General features: G+C 37.2%; 2 protein-coding genes across 8 annotated transcripts in view; both read right to left on the bottom strand.

The window, feature by feature from the left end:
• The window catches only part of LOC128026211 (adenosine kinase-like), a 176,284-nt gene that overhangs the window by 142,765 nt on the left and 16,951 nt on the right, over nucleotides 1-16,568 (bottom strand). The window lies entirely within an intron of this gene.
• The window catches only part of LOC128026209 (vinculin), a 37,963-nt gene continuing 22,642 nt past the window's right edge, over nucleotides 1,248-16,568 (bottom strand). For 4 of the 7 annotated variants that reach the window (XM_052613055.1, XM_052613056.1, XM_052613060.1 and 1 more), the window contains 14 exons: nucleotides 15,929-16,082; nucleotides 14,871-15,046; nucleotides 12,599-12,789; nucleotides 11,005-11,204; nucleotides 10,588-10,716; nucleotides 9,819-9,968; nucleotides 8,926-9,034; nucleotides 8,544-8,846; nucleotides 8,327-8,451; nucleotides 8,049-8,234; nucleotides 4,780-4,971; nucleotides 3,477-3,680; nucleotides 3,267-3,371; nucleotides 1,248-3,185 (listed from right to left, as the gene is read on the bottom strand). In XM_052613055.1, the coding sequence (XP_052469015.1) occupies nucleotides 3,039-3,185; nucleotides 3,267-3,371; nucleotides 3,477-3,680; nucleotides 4,780-4,971; nucleotides 8,049-8,234; nucleotides 8,327-8,451; nucleotides 8,544-8,846; nucleotides 8,926-9,034; nucleotides 9,819-9,968; nucleotides 10,588-10,716; nucleotides 11,005-11,204; nucleotides 12,599-12,789; nucleotides 14,871-15,046; nucleotides 15,929-16,082 (2,371 nt within the window). In that variant the 3' untranslated portion in view covers nucleotides 1,248-3,038. Of the gene's footprint in view, nucleotides 3,186-3,266; nucleotides 3,372-3,476; nucleotides 3,681-4,779; nucleotides 4,972-8,048; nucleotides 8,235-8,326; nucleotides 8,452-8,543; nucleotides 8,847-8,925; nucleotides 9,035-9,818; nucleotides 9,969-10,587; nucleotides 10,717-11,004; nucleotides 11,205-12,598; nucleotides 12,790-14,870; nucleotides 15,047-15,928; nucleotides 16,083-16,568 lie in introns of those variants that run through there. The other 3 variants (XM_052613057.1, XM_052613058.1, XM_052613062.1) reach the window with 2 other exon arrangements.

The raw sequence follows: 16,568 nt of genomic DNA, 5'->3' as shown, positions 1-16,568 counted from the left end.
TCCCAGATAGTACTGACGCATATATCCCAGATATTCCCGCTGGTTTTTTTTTTTTTTTTTTTTTTTGTAATCCCGCTGGTGTACCCTGTCATGTTGCAGATGCGACATACCGTTGTTTTTTTTATCCACCACTCTCTTGCCATCACCATTATAGCTTAAAGGGAATCCAAAGTGCACCCAAACACCAGACCTGTTGGTTATTGGAGGATCTTCTCATTTCTAGTCTGTTAAACGCATTGGCTATTTTGCAACGAGCCTTCAGCGTGTACTGAGTGAGTGAGCGCCTGCTGAGTAGCCTAACATAAACATATAAGATGGTGTTTTTTTTCTTCTTCGGGAGTGTCAGGGGCGTTGCCTGTTACGTTGTTTGGGTTATTGGGCTACCTTGTTGAACGCATATCATTATATTTCTCTCTCTCTCTCTTTTTTTTTTTTTCAAATATAATTAATTACTCCAACGAACCGTTCGGTATACATAATGCGTACCGAACCGAAAGCGTCGTACCGAACGGTTCAATACGAATACGCGTATCGTTACACCCCTAATATATATATATATATATATATATATATATATATATATATATATATATATATATATATATATATATATATATATATATTATATATATATAATATATATATATATATATATATATATAGAGGAGGCCTCATACACTCAAATTGACTTTCTTTAAAAGAACAGTCATGCTTATAACAGGATACATTTACAGTGATGCAATCTACTATACAAGCACATCAATGCTCAGAGGTGAACGGAAGCTGTATCAGCTTGAAAGACAATTTACACTTAAATTAGTTTGCCACATGCAAGCACTATGGAGCCATTATGAGCACAGGTGATACAATCTGTTCAGTTGCGCTCACTTGCAGTGATACGCTAGATATGTAGGTCTGACACCTTAATGAAGTTTTGAGGATTTGCACAGGAGGACACACTATTGCATTATTTTGTAAAATGTCAAGGGAACTGCATTTTAAGATATGTATTTAAACCAAAAGCCTTCAGATTTATAAAGTTTGTGAACAAAATGAGGTCTTTGTGTGTTTCCACTTCTGACTTATAACGGTTTATTATAGCTTCACTTGAATATGTTGGAAAATATTAGCAATGAATGTCTTTTAATCTTGGTCTAATTATTGAACTGCAGTACCTTTTACAAATTAGAAAGTAACTTGTCCCTTTATTCACATATTTGGGGAATTAATTTTCCAAACAAAACACGTTAACAGAATTTTTTTTTATTCATTTGAGGCACATAAGATGTTTTTTTTTCTGTGACACTGAAAAAAAAAGTCAACATTAGTGTCATATATACATTCACAAAGAAGTAATTTTCACCCGGTCCAAATGTCATCAGAACCCACAACATGCTTTTACACGTAATGATACAGCCCTGTAAATTTTCATAACTAGGCACTATATTGGGGACTGAAAAGTTACTCTTTAAAATGTAAATGTTGTAGTTAAGTGAATGCAAGGCAGTGAAGCATCACGATAGCGTTCGTGTAGCTGTACAGATTCAGAGTACATCTTCAGCTAATAATAGTGTTGAGCTTATGCTACTGACTTTTTCATACTATGCACAATTTCCACACATTTGATTCTATACTGTAAATTTACTGTCCTTAAAACGGCAGTTCACGCAAAAATTCAAAACCTGCAATTTAATCATTAACCTGACTGACTTTCTTCTGAAGAACACAAAAGAAGATATTTTTTTTTAATACCTTAGTTTTTGTCCATACATTGAAAGTCAGTAGAGTCTAAAACAACATGTTCTGGACCGCTTTGACTTTCATTGCATAAACAAAAACCTTTTCAGTTAATAATAAAATGAGGGTGTTAACAGACTTTAATTAAGCATCAAACACATAGGTATCGCATATTAACAAGCCACCTGGGTCTTGTTACCCATTCAGTTGAAATGGGTGAAAACATTAAGACAGCTCCATCATCGATATACTACAATTGCAAACAGAATCACACTGAGAAACGTCAAAATCACAGCTGTAAACTGAGCTGAGAGAGAACATTTCAACTGTTGTGAGGATTGTGCTTTTATGTAAAGAAATGTAAATAATCATTCACTCTCTCTCAAGCTTAACAGAAAGAATTCAGAATTTCAGTGTTAACTATCCAAGCTTTCACATGACTGTGTAGATTTACACCACAGATGTGTTTATTTGATAGCCAATGGATATTAGGTGTAAAAAACTAAATCTTTGGCATCAACCATGCCATGCAAAATACATCTCTGTAATGGCACGACCCATCAAAAAATGCATTATCCTTTTTAATAAATAGCTAAGCAAAAGTCCATTATAAATATGAGCAAAGAACAGTTAATTATAGTTCGAGTTATAACTTAAAAACAACCAGCAAAAGGGTTTGTGAATAACAAAGTAAAACTTAAAACATTGTATAGTGTTCTATATTTGCGACAAAAAAGTGATCTGTGATATTTTTCTAATGAAATATAAGAAATATAAATATATACACTTTCAATAAGAAAATTTCCTTGTCAAAAACTAATTTATAAAGTAAATTTCATCATGAACTCCAACATTGTTCGAGAGAGGCATCATGCCATTTTTCTCCGATACAAAATAGAAGACTTTTTCATGCAACAAAAATAAAATTATATATATATATATATATATATATATATATACGTGGAATTTGGAAACTCAATATACCAAAAATATATATTTAAAATGTGCTTCCTGTTTACTCCTACACTATACCTCAGTAGTGTGAGATAAAGGTAACTACAGCAAACTTTCAGGACAAAAATAGCCTCTGTTAGGAGGAGCAGTTTAGGTACCCATACTAGCAAGTAAATAAAAATAAGTAATACCAGTCTCCCTGAAACTAGAGCCAAACACTGATGTCCAAAAATAGAAGAATCAGATCGGGTGCTTTTTTTTTCTGCCATCCCTTGTCAGATCTCAGATGCTTGAAAAGGCAAGAGTGCGAATTGCTAATTGCTAATTGAAAACAACTAGTCCTCGGTTTACTGGTACCAAGGGGTCTTTCGGACCCAGCGAAGAGTGAACCCTGCATCTGTGCGGATCTTGATGGAGGCAGCTTCTGCTTCTCTGACCGTCTCCTTCACGGACTGCATGAGGTTCTGTGCGTTATGCACAAGCATCTCAGTTGCCTTAAAACCAAACAATCATTTTAATTCCAATCCAATAAATCCTTCATTAAAGATGGGTGTGAATGTGCCTCGTCTCCTCACCTGCTCAGATTCTTCCTCACTGATGTTTGTCCGTCCCAGCATTGTGGCCTTTACTGTGGACAGGATCTTCAGCTGAGTGCTAATAGTTGGGATACGCTCACAAACCTGGAATAAACATTTGAGAGTTTACAAATTTACTGGACAAAACAAGACAATTAGCAAATATTCATTTAACAGTGCTCAACTAATATTAATATTTGCGCCACTGACCTGCAACAGGTTTGTGCGAATCCGTTTGTCGGTGCATTGCTTGGCTACCTCCTTAGCCAGCCGTGTGACCTCATCGGAGGCTTTGGCGATGTCCTTGGCGCACTGAATGAGGGCACGTTTATTCCCACTGCCTCCACGCACCAGACGAGACATCTCCGCCATGAGCAGGGCCATGCGCTTAGCTGCTCCAATGATGTCATTACCCTAAGAAGAAAAAACCCATGAAACCCTTAGCATAAGGACTTTAAATAAGGGTTTGATTACAGATGTACTTTGTTCAAGTAGATTATTTTTGCCCGTTTTTAATCTGTGTCTAACGTCTTTTTAGAAGACAAATAGTGTTTAGATCATATTCATCCAGTGCACATCAGTCATGCTTTTTTGAAATTAGTGTAGGTTTTGTCATGTCTCCTGAAGTCACATATGTTGGATTAAATGTGAGAAATACAACAAAAACACACTAACGAGAAATTTTTCAGTGCAAACGAAAAAGCATATGCATGCTTGTTACCATTTTGTAAATCTACTTTGCCATGGTAAAAGAGTATTCATCTCACAGTAATGACTTTTTTTCAATGCAATTGAAACTATCTAACAATTGCAAGAAAAAAGTTTGTAAGATTGTAAGATAAAAATTTTCTTTTTTCTTTTTTTTTTAGCCATGACAGAAGTTTTTATTTGTTATTTTGTCAGCACAAGAAACTCTGACAGTGTCTAATGACATAATCTAATGTATTTTCTTCCAACTTGTCAGAAATATCATGCCCATCTAACGAATAAATCATAATTATTAAAAAAATAAAATCTAAATATACATTTGATCTTTATACTACTTTGAGTAGAGTTCTGCATGATCCGTTAGTGAGACAGTTGTGTTTATACACATGCATGCAAAGTTTCAGTGTTAAAATGTAATATCCTACAATGGCTTTGAAGTGGCCAACAAACAAACAGGCATGTGACATGACTTCTGAAGTCATCGGGAAACTGTCATCCATGGCTTGACAGGGTGGCAAAAGCAGAGTGTTGTGAGTGAATGGCTCCTCGATCAAACCAGGGCACAGAGTCGTGACACTATCAGAAATGAGCAGGGAGACTTGTGAAGCCAGTATCAGTTTGTCCAAGAAATGCACAACAAACTTGCAATTCCAGTCGTGGTCATTGGCAACCCCCAGCAGCAAAAAAACAACCGGACCCAAGTGTGAAGCAACAGCAGCAGCAGCTATCTGGTTTCAGCATTCCCATAGTAATATCTGGATGCACAAGAGATGCTGCAGCCCACCGGGGCCAGAAAGCAGAGTACCTTACTGGACCATTTGCGGGTTTCCTGGTGCAAAGACTGCGCAGCGGCCAGAATGGGCTGGTTAACTGGCTGATTTGAAGACATTAAGAGAAGCTCTGGCTCAAAATCATCCTCGATGTCTGTGAATTCATCCTCATTGTCTATATCTACAGCGGTCTCAAACCCGTCGTGTGTCCCTTCAGGCTGGGGAGGCTGGGAAGGAGGAGGAGATGGAGGGGGGTAAGGAAGGATCCAGCATGGAGAGAGAAGGACAGAGTTAGTACGAGAGGCACTGTATGGAGATTCCCAGGATATGATTGTGGGATCAGCTGGGTTTAGGATGGCTGGGAGAGAGTCCTGCTGGGTAACGTCTGCCACAGGGTTTATGATGTCAACTGAAAAATCTGGGAACTGATCTATGCTCGCAGAGAATAGAAACTGGGTGGTTCAACTGGACAGAGCGAACAAGTAAAGCCCCCAACAAGATAAGATGAAATTCATAATGGGTTCTTCAAAAAAAGCAGCTTTTACATTACTGCAAATTAATTATTATTATTATTATTATTATTATTATTATTATTACAGAGATTTAAATTTCTGACCATTAGTTGAAAAGTATTTTTGTTTATTATTATTTTTATTTTTTTCTACTTTTCCAATCATTTATTGTTACTTATAAAATAAAATATTGTTCTAATATTAATTCTAATATATATATATATATATATATATATATATATATATATATATATATATATATATATATATAGCTGCCAAAACAGTCAGTCATATAGACCATATTTTCCATTTACACTAACATTCAAAAGCTTTTTGTAAGTAATTAATACTTTTATTAAACAAGGGTACATTAAACTGATCAGAAATGGCAGTAAAGACATGTTTTAAAATATTTCTATTTCAATTAAATACCGTTCTTTTGAGTTTTCTATTCAGAAAACAAAACCCTAAAATAAAATGTCATGGTTTCCACAAAAATATTATGCAGCACACTGTTTTCAACATTGATAATAATAATAAGAAATGTTTCTTGAACAGCATATTAGAATGATTTCTGAAGGATCATGTGACGCTCAAGACCGCAGTAATGATGCTGAACATTCAGCTTCACCATCACAGGAATAAATTACATCTAAAATTATATTAAACTAGAAAAAAGTTATTTTAAATGGTAATGATATTTCACAATATTACGGTTTTTATTTTATTTTTTTACAAATTAATGCAGTCTTGGTGAGTGTAGGAGACCATTTTCAAAAACAAAACCTTACTGACCCCAAATATTTGAATAGTAGCATATCGGTCTATCTTCCTGCAATAAATCAGCATCTCATTAATCCAGTTAGTTAGTGAAAATGACCATAACTGAACAAAAAAAAAAAGATACAAACAGGTAAAAACCATGTTAAAACGCAAGAGCACAAATAATTTTCACAGGGACTGAGATAAAGCAGGACTGTTCGAGTATTATAGACGTAGAAGAAGTAGCACAAAAACATCCACAAAAGTACAACGACACATTCATTAAGTCAAACACACCCAGTGGGCTCTCACGACAGTCTCCTGATTGGATTTTATAAGTATTACAGCTTACGTCCCCTTCTAGCACCTACAAGAGCCTTTGTACTGAGCTTGTTTCAGATGATAGTGCATCCACTGAGGAAGATTAAAGTTAACTCAGATAGTCCTGTCAGTCTTATTTCATAAAAAAATCATGTATTGGTCCGTCACTATAGTAAAAAAAAAAATGAGTCTGCTTGTTAAAACGTTAGAGCATGCAAACATTTCTTTCATAGATGACAGTTTCCATTCTTTTTCCCCCTGAAACTGGAATCATCACAGAGAGATCTCCACATTTCAGGTTAAAGAAAACAAAAAAACGATCCGAATTCAACAGAAACAACATTTGACAATCATAGAAAGCAGACCAGTACACAAAGCGCATCTCAAACATTTGAACATTTTTTTATTACATAAACTTTTTCCAGTTTCATCTTGACAGTCTTTGTGAAATTCACCCTTTAATTATAATTATTATAAAGGGGGGTGAAATGCTCGTTTTCACTCAATATCCTGGCTCGAACCCGGGTCTTCGGCATGGGAGGGGACGCACTAACAAGGAGGCAGAGATATTTGAAGCAGTTTTACTCACCGCCTGCGGTTCCAACACACGATCGTGGCCCTTTTTCGTTGGGACTGCATTATCCTTAAGAAATAAACGATGTGCAAATCCGGCATCAAACTGGGCCTTGTTTGTAGAACAAGCATCTTCGAAATGCAGGGAACAAACACAAACACTTGCACAACTCCGTTGATGCTCTGTAAAAATAAACTCTATCCACTGGTCCCTTAATGATGTTTCTCTTTAGGTAATCTGTGCAGGGTTGTCTTGCCCTTTTGTGACTTTACGCGACGCTCTCACTCTGATCAGTGAATGTCTCTGCTCTCAGTGCTCTGCTATACGGGAGCTCGCGCTCTTCTGGCAGACGTGCCCTCAGGACCCATATAAGGAAATTCCGCTCCATCTAACGTCACACAGAGCCATACTCGAAAAAAACTTTCCGAAACTTGTGACAAACCGGAAGGAGTATTTTTGGAACAGAAATACTCCTTCAAACTTACAACTTAATTTTTGAAACTTTGTCCATGTTTAGCATGGGAATCCAACTCTTTAACAGTGTAAAAAACTCAGTATGCATGGAATAGCATTTCACCCCTCCTTTAAATTATTAAGTATTGTATTTTATTTATAGTGCATTACAGTTTAAAAGTTTGGGGTCGGTAAGTTTTTTTTTTTTTTTTTAAGATGTTTTTTATGCTCACCAAGGCTGCATTTGTTAATTTCAAAATACAGTACAGTAAAAAATTATTATAATGAAATATTATTACAAGACAAAAAATAAATGTTATTTCTGTTTTCAGTTTCTAGTGATGGCAAAGCTGTATTTTTATCAGCCATCACTCGAGTCTTTAGTGTTGAGCAGCTGATTAGCTGCTAATATTTTGTTGGAAACCGTGACACCGTGATTATTAATATTTTATTTTTGGATATTCCAATGTATATAAGTTCAACAGAACACAGTTTATTTGAAATGTTTAGTAACAACGTAAAAGTCTTTACTGTCATTTTTGATCATTTTACTGCATCCATGCATAATAAAAGTATTAATTTCTTGAGAAAAACGTACTGACCCCAAACTTTTGAACGATAATGTATTTCTTAAGAACTACAAGGAAAGATTCTGTGCCTAGAACATGATAGTTCCACTCACCTTGCTGGACCATTTACGGGCCTCGTCGTGTAGCTGCCTGGCCGCCACCATCATCGGCTCGCTCACCATCTCGCCAGCTTTCTGCTCAGGGAACTCCTCGTCTTTCTCTTCTGGGGGTGGAGGTCTCGGTGGAGGTACCTCTCCCTCTGGAAGGGGCGGTTTGGGAGGAGCCTGATCATCACTGACCTGACAGAATCATATTGGTGAGTAAATAAGGACAGAATTGTTCCTTTAAGACCTGAATCGAAGCTTTAATGATGTAGAGCTGCGGCACTTACATGCAGCTGATCAAGGTCTGGAGGTGGAGGAGGAAAGTCAGGCTCCTGAGGCTGGAAGGCTTCTCTGACTTTCCCAACAGCAGCCAAGATCCTGTAGCCAGAGTCCAGGAAGCTCTTTTGAGAACCTAATCATGAGGAGAAAAAGATTTCTGTCAGTAATCAGAATAAATTGTTTTCTATAAATGTATCTAGAAAAATTAACAAACAAAAAAAAGACCTGGATCCTGGATGTTTCCTGCCACGGCTTTAGCAGCCATAACCATGGGTGAGATTGTTCTACCAAGTTCATCTGAAGCAGCTTTGACCAGTTCTCTGAATTTCGGGTCCTCTGAGTTCTCCACTTCCCGTTTGGCCACCAGAAGGACCCGGTTAGCCCGCCGGGCAATGCTGGTGGCCCCTGCAACCAACATCTGGGGCTGAACGTTAGCCATTGCCACCCGGCATTTATCGATGTCTTTCTTAATGGCCTCCTCTGAAGCATCCAAGAGGGATTTAGTGTCAATGGCTTCATCCACAAGACCTGAAATAAAGAGTTGGAATATTTCAATGATTTTCAAAAGATTGCATGGGGTACTTCATCTGATATGGGCTTTGCTTACTGGTCATTTTTTCAATGTTGTCAATCCATTGGTTCTTCATGGTCTCAAAGTGCTCGTATGCAGCCTGGTTGCCAGGGTTCTTCAGCAAAATGCGTGCAGCAGAAGTGACCTACTCATGAGAATAACAAAAGACAGATGCACAATTTAATTCAATCACAACCAGCTTAATAGTACTCATTCTGAAAGCCTTTATTGGAAGAATTATCAACAGAAAAAATGATGTGCGCTGATATATCTTTTATATAAAAAAAAAACTTTTTTTTCTTACAAAGGCTGTCAAAATTACAGTTATGTCTAAAGTCCCACTTTTTAACAAATAAATATTGTTTTAAAAGGTTTGTGTGTTTTAAATCACAATAAAAGTGAGTGGCGAAAAAAAAAAAAAAAGTGTATTATTACTGTGACAATATAAAAGCTTGTTATTTTAGAAACATCCTACGGAGCCCCGCACATGACATGCAAGAAAAAATTTATAAATTGTGTGCATGATTTGCTAATTCGTTCCCCCAATATACTAAAATGTGCACACGACTGCTATTGCGTTCCCTTGATTTGCTAAATCGTGCGCAAGATTTAGCAAATCGAAGGAACGAATTAGTAAATTGTTCGCACAATTTGTAAATCGAGGGAATGAATTAGTAAATCGTACACACGATTTAGCCTACTATTTTTTCCTGCATGTCATGTGCGGTGCTCCGTAACATCCTCATAATTTAACACTCTAATTTTACTTTTCTCACACATTGCTATTTTTAAGAATGAGGTCTCACTCGAGATCATGATTTTTGGTAATATCTGGCATCAAAAAGCATGTTCAACTATCAGGTCAAGCACGCCATTATGTGCTCTTGAAGTACCTCTGGCCGTCCACGGATACACACACATACACATACCTGAGGTGTAAGATCTCTGGATGATTTCACAGCCGCCTGGATGCCTTCAACTGTGCTCTTATTGGCTGTTCCCACGGCAGCGGCCTTCTCCGCTGTAGCACCCAGTCTACTGGCATGATTCTCAAAGTTAGACGCCCTTTCTTCAAACACCTAGAGGGGAGAAAATACAAAAACGCATTCATTTTTGAATTCATGTTATTAATTAGAATGATTATTTTATCATTAATCATTTAGCTTTATTGGTATACTATCATAGTTTTTGTTAATATTTTAATATTTTATTTTAAAGTTTTAGTAATTTTGTTGTGTTTTTGTTATTTGAATTAGTTTTTTTTAACATCTATATAGTTTTTTTATTAGTATTATTTATAGTTTATTTAGTTTTAGTTCTTTTAGCACTTCAAGTTAAACTTAACAAAAATGAGAAATGTTGCCTTGGCAACTAAGTTTTATTATATTATATTCTATTTTAGTTATCGCAAATTTCTCTTTAAGTATAAGGTAACTATAATAACTATAAATAATGACTTAGTATGTTTGTATGCATTTCTGATGGTTTTTCAAAATGATTTTGGGGATTCCTTCAAAATAAAATAAAAACTAGCCCTAAGAATAAAAGTTTATATTACCTTCTAAAAATAGCGAAAGTCTTTTTAAAAAATGGTGAAAGTTTTTTTACAATTAGGTTTATGGCTTGGAATGCTTTGTGTGAATTAGCATATTGGATATGACACTGAAAAGCATGCTGCGCTCTGTATACTGAGCTGACCTCCTCTCTGTTGGGGGTCTCAAGAGGCGCAGTTGCTGCCACAGCCAGGAGTTTAACTGGTGTGGTCGTATCACTGAAAACATCAGACACCTCCTGGGTCATTGCTTCCTGCATCTTTGCCTTTAGATCCTTAAAGGAAAATATGATATGATGTGGTTATTTAAGTGTGCATTCAAAAACAAAAATAAACATTTAATGAAAACAAAAAAACTGTCATGCAAATATTTCCCAGCAGAGGGTGGCATTTGCTTATATATCATACTGAGATAAAAGCCCTTGTTCTTTGTGTACTGGAGTACTTTAAAGCCAGCAGATGTGACCTCTGCACTTCCTATTTGATAATGCTTCGCCCACACCTGCTGCGGGAGAAAGATACTGGGATCTTTGTTAATAGAAAAGGGGGACTCGTTGCCTCACGTTAATTGCATTCAGGAGATGAGCGGCCCCGGCGCGCGCCTGAGGACTCTCTCCCTCTCCCCGCGCCGCATGATCTGATAACTGCATCATCAGTTGCTCCACTCGCTCACACTTTGCTAGCAGTTCCTGTCTGTACGGCCCTGGTAGAGAGTTTGCCAGCCGACAGCCTTCTGCTATCAGCCCCCGTATGGCAGCCTGGCCTACAGACAGAGACATGACAGGCTCCCAATGAAATGTGCCATTTCTCATGAACAATCAAACAGGTGTCCCAAACACTGCTGACTACATCATACTACTGTTTGGACAAACAGAGTCTCTTCAGGGAAATTAACCAACAGATTGCTTAAAGCTGATAAACATTACACATTTTATCTTTAAGCCACGATCATAATCAAAACTTTTTATATGTTAAGCCATTTTTTCACCATCTCTGACAAAAGATTGGGAGTCATTCATTCATAGTCCATGTGTTACCACCCAACCAGATGCGATTTATTTGAAGTAAAACTCACATTTCCCTTGTGTTTATGCCATGTGCATTTGTTTTCAATTGTGCTTGATTCTCATTGGTTCATTGCTTTCATTATGGTCATGTGTTTTTTGGTCAGGTGCACATTTGCTCATTAGTAGTTTGTATTTATAACCCTGATTTTGCCATGCATCTTTGTCTAGCTTCGTCATCTTTTGATGCTGTAGACCACAAATGTGAGTTTCATGTCTTTGCCATGCTTTATCAAGTTAAGTCATATTTATTTTAAAAGTGATTTTTTTAGTTTTAACTCTTTTTGAATCATGAAATAAACTGCAAATGATGAATGCAAAGTGCAGGAGACAGAGCAAAACAAAACATGAATTAGAAGTACAAATCGAGGATTTGTAAAGAAAAATGTCTGGGAATTTGGATATAATTTGGAAAGATAGCAGAAGGTAGAGAATTTCATTCTTAATAAACTTTATAAAGTCTTAAATACGGATATTTTTCTTTGAGAAACGCATCGATTCACTTTAGAAGGAAGTGTGGAGCACTTTTTTATGATGGATGGATGCACTTTATTTTGCTTCAAAATCTCACCATTCATTGCCATTATAAAGCTAGGAAGAGCTGTCCTAATATTGGTCTTGCCATACACTCAAAATTGTGGACTTTCTCCTAAACGTTTAGATCATAGTGTAAGTATGTGAACTGGGACAAACTCTGGTACTAAACTGTGCAGTTCTGGTCTAGAGTTACTCCAAGACTAAGTTAACTTGAAAGTAACATGACCTGTTGTGAATAGGACACGAAGCAGCTATTTATGTTTTGAAATAGTTTAAGTATGAACATAAATACAACCGGGACAGAGAAAATAGCCATCTGTCACATCACACAGTATAAAAGTCCAGAGTCAAGTGACCAGTTCCATACAAATGAATAAGTCATTCAATATGCCAGTGTTATCCTTTGGGGGAAAATAATAGCCTCAGATGACCAGATGAGCATTTTACTGCACTTAATAACAGACACAGATATAATAACAGTTACTGATTTAATTCTAAATTGCCAAGCTTCTTTTTGTGTTTAAGAGGTAATGTTTTACCTCATATTGCCACCCACCTACTCCATGATCGTCCACTCCAGGGTTGTTAATCCAGTGCAAGGCCTGCTCCATTTTGCCCTCTAGTGTAACAGCAGCCTTGGCAGGTCTCATGTTGGCCACAGCACGGTTAGCCTTTGCCTGCAAGTTCTGCAAAGCTGTGCCAATCTGCTTGGCCAGCGCTCTAGCCTCAGGAGTATCTCCTTTACCACTGTGGCACAAAAAAAGGCCAGGACATCAGATTTAACACATAAAAATAAAAAAATTGTTTTACAAAATTACCATGAGCAAAAGACAAGAAATATATAAAATAATCATTGAGACATTTCCTGTGATGGCAAATCTACATTTCTTATGGAAACAAATATTTCTCTCTTTTTTTTTTCAATGTTGCAAATATTTTTTTTAGATTAAACATTATTTGATGAATAAAAAGATCAAAACAACAGCATTTATTTAAAACCACTTACTGACCACAAACTTATTTAAGATAATATTATAATTATAGTAAAAATATTATTATAATTTCATAATATTATGAAAGCTTTAAGAGTCACATCACTTTATCCTGGTTACATACCGTATTTTTCGGACTATAAGTCGCACCTGAGTATAAGTCGCATCAGTCCAAAAATATGTCATGATGAGGAAAAAAACAAAGATAAGACGCACTGGACTATAAGTCGCATTTATTTAGACCCAAGAACCGAGAGAAAACATTACCGTCTCCAGCTGCGAGAGGGCGTTCTATGTCTTCAGTGTAGACTACAGGAGCAGTGAGCAGTATAGAGCGCCCTCTCGCGGCTGGAGACGGTATTGTTTTCTCTTGGTTCATTTGTCTTAGTTAATTTCTCTTGGTTCATGTCAAATTAATTTTTATAAATAAGTCGCACCTGAATATAAGTCGCAGGACCAGCCAAACTATGAAAAAAAAGTGTGACTTATAGTCCGGAAAATACGGTAATCGGTTCTTACCCTGAACATGATGCTGGTTTGCCAATTTCAAATTTTTTCAAGTGCTGATCAAAGACACAACATTATCTAAACATGACAGACTGGCATGACTGATATCAAGCTGCAAACCATCTGTCCTTTGAAAGTGGAAAGGATACTTTGAATGCTTTTGTAAATTAAAGAGCCACACAGATGGGATATCAAAAATTACAGTGTATGATGTAGCTGTACATCAGTGTAAACAATGTGCATAGTAATTAAACCAAAAAGTACACGATTTATAAAGTTATTGGCTTCTAAAGTAAGGAGTCGACTCTGAATCGCTGAAACGTGTCGTTATAGATTTCAAATCTTTTGCCCATCTCTATGTACGTCACTAGGAACACTTTGCATAATAATCTCCGCCTACCGTCTTGAGAGAAACGGAACTCTGACCTGCTCCACCCCCCACACAGACGCTCTGGTTGGTGTGATAGCATCATGTCGAGGAGACAGTGTGTTTTTAATTGTAAAGGCAAGTTTGTTTTATTTTCACTGCCAAAGAATGAAAATCAGAAGAACCAATGGCTAAAATTCATTTTTACCACAATACCAGAGCAGTACAACAAAGTTATGTGTTTGTTTTCTCCCGAGCGTCTTATCAGTATGTGTGCTGTCTGCAGCCTGTCTTCGCTGATCGTCATGTACAAACACGTCATTAAAATGAAGTGTAACTCTGTGAATACTCAACGAAGAGACATGAGAGAGATATCTATAGAAAGCTTGACATGTCTACTTTAAAACTAAACAAGTGCTGCTGAACAGATATTCTGTGATAAAGTAATCCATATGAAAACAACGCTATGTCTGTTTTTCATGTCTCCCTTCGTTATATGTGACCACGCCCCCGCGCTGAACGCGCTATTCAGATTCAAACTGAAGCTCGCGGCTTGAATACACCCACACAGAAGAAAAAGCAGCGAGACTGTTCAAGTTTTTTTTGAGAGGAATAAGACATAAATCACCCCAAAAAGATGCTAACGCATAGTTTACCGTGGAGGTGTGTGCGGAACAACCAATCAAACCTGACTATGTTAATTGACCAATCAGAACACAGTATGCTACCGAAAGGTGGGGTTTAAGGAAACTGAATCTTTTGAACAGATTCGCGCGAACCGTTTGGGGATCTCTGAGAATTGAGGTAATTTTAAAATGATATTTTGACAAAATGACAATGGTTTTTAACCTTGGATGGATTTAAACCTAATGTACAGGACTTATAAACAGTGATAGGAAGCTTAGAATTTTCATCTTACTGGCTCTTTAAAGAACTCATATGTAATATAGGTCTATACTTACATTTTTCGGAGTTCAACCAGTCTCGCAGTGAGTCCTGCGACCTCATTGATGGAGCGCAGAATGTCATCTCTCTCTTTAGGGTCTTCACACAGGTCAGCGATGCGCTTGGCCTCCACCAGAAGAGCGCGGATGTTTTCTTCCCCCTCCGGACCACCGTTAGGATCAGCCAGCCAGCTCTGTACAGAAACAACCATTCAAGTTCAGATACAAATTATGTAACTGTCACAATCCTTTCATACTTAAAGGTGAATAAATGTGTACATTTTTGTAATATTTTATTTGTTATTTTAAAAGTAAACTAGGCTCTTCTGTTCTTTTATTATCAGAGCAAACATACTAGACTGACACTGTCAACATTTCCTGTTTTTGAACTTGAAGGAATATTTATAGTCATATTGTCATTCAATCATGTTCTAATCATATAGTTTGCTGTCATCTGAACTCATCTGTGGTTTTCTGTCACAGCACACAGTACAAGGATTCCTCCGGTTATCCACCCTTTAAATACGTCTGAGTCACAGCACATCTCCACTAAATAACATCAGACCAGACAGATGTCTGCAACAGCTCATTAAATGTGGACATGTCTGTAATTAAGTGTACCCTACCCACACGTCCTCTGGGACGCAAATACAGTCTCTTCAAATCAATATCATAAAATCTAAACAAAAGACTACAATATAAATAGAACTTTTCAGAAAAAACGCTTCACATATCTTTTGTTGTTGACATCAATGGCCATTCATTGACTTGTTTGAAACTATCCAAGCTGCAGATTTATGTAACGTTTAATCATTATGGGTCATGTAACTGCTTTAGTTATAACAAACATAATATCCATTAATAATGATTTTACATATGCTTAATGATATAATAATAGTAATAATACATTCCATTGTTGTTAAAGAGACAGTTGTTGACATTGCTATGATTGGGTTATAAATGTTGGTATTTTGTTGACATGTCAACTGAGCCTCTAACCAAAACCAGTTGAGGACCACCTAAGACACCCTGCCTGAGCACTGCAATCCGCTAACAAAACATGCTTCAGGACTGACCTGGGCCGTGTCGATTCTCTTGGCGATGGCTTGTTTGGCATTGGTCAGGGCTTCCAGCTTCCGAGCAGCGTTCTCCACTTTCCCCATCAGAATATCCAAACCCTGGCCCACCTGCTGAGCTTTCTGCATACCCATAGAGGTGGCACCCTGACCTCTGAAGAAACAATATAATATAATCTATTTTAATAGTAGAATTACATGATCACACAATCAACAGGAGAAGAGAATGACTTGATCATACATTAAGATCTCTCTGACTACCCGTTAACAAATTGAACATGAAAAGCATCTGAATAGCATGTGTAGGTCAGCCGTGTCTGACAGTGATCAGTGGGCCGGGGCAGCCACTAATTATCCGGCCCTGCAGCTTTAATCTGCTTTCCTTGAGTCTATCTAATGAAGTCAGAGCCCAGCGTCTGATCTTTCACTTTCACTCCAGCTTTCAACATCCCTGACACGTGGAGCCAAACTGTACCACACCGTTCCTTCCTTCTCCTGTACTCAGCAGTGAGAAATAAACTATCCCTGGAGAATTAGCCCGCTAACAAACAACGTCTATACTCTGTTTATTGAAAAACCTGGCACACTTTCTCGTTTCGTAATTAGACGCAGTTACAGCCCCTGAGAAACATCACACAGG

This window comes from Carassius gibelio, chromosome A13 (assembly GCF_023724105.1).
Source record: "Carassius gibelio isolate Cgi1373 ecotype wild population from Czech Republic chromosome A13, carGib1.2-hapl.c, whole genome shotgun sequence".
Taxonomy (NCBI): domain Eukaryota; kingdom Metazoa; phylum Chordata; class Actinopteri; order Cypriniformes; family Cyprinidae; genus Carassius; species Carassius gibelio.
This window is presented reverse-complemented; position numbering and strand designations above follow the sequence as displayed.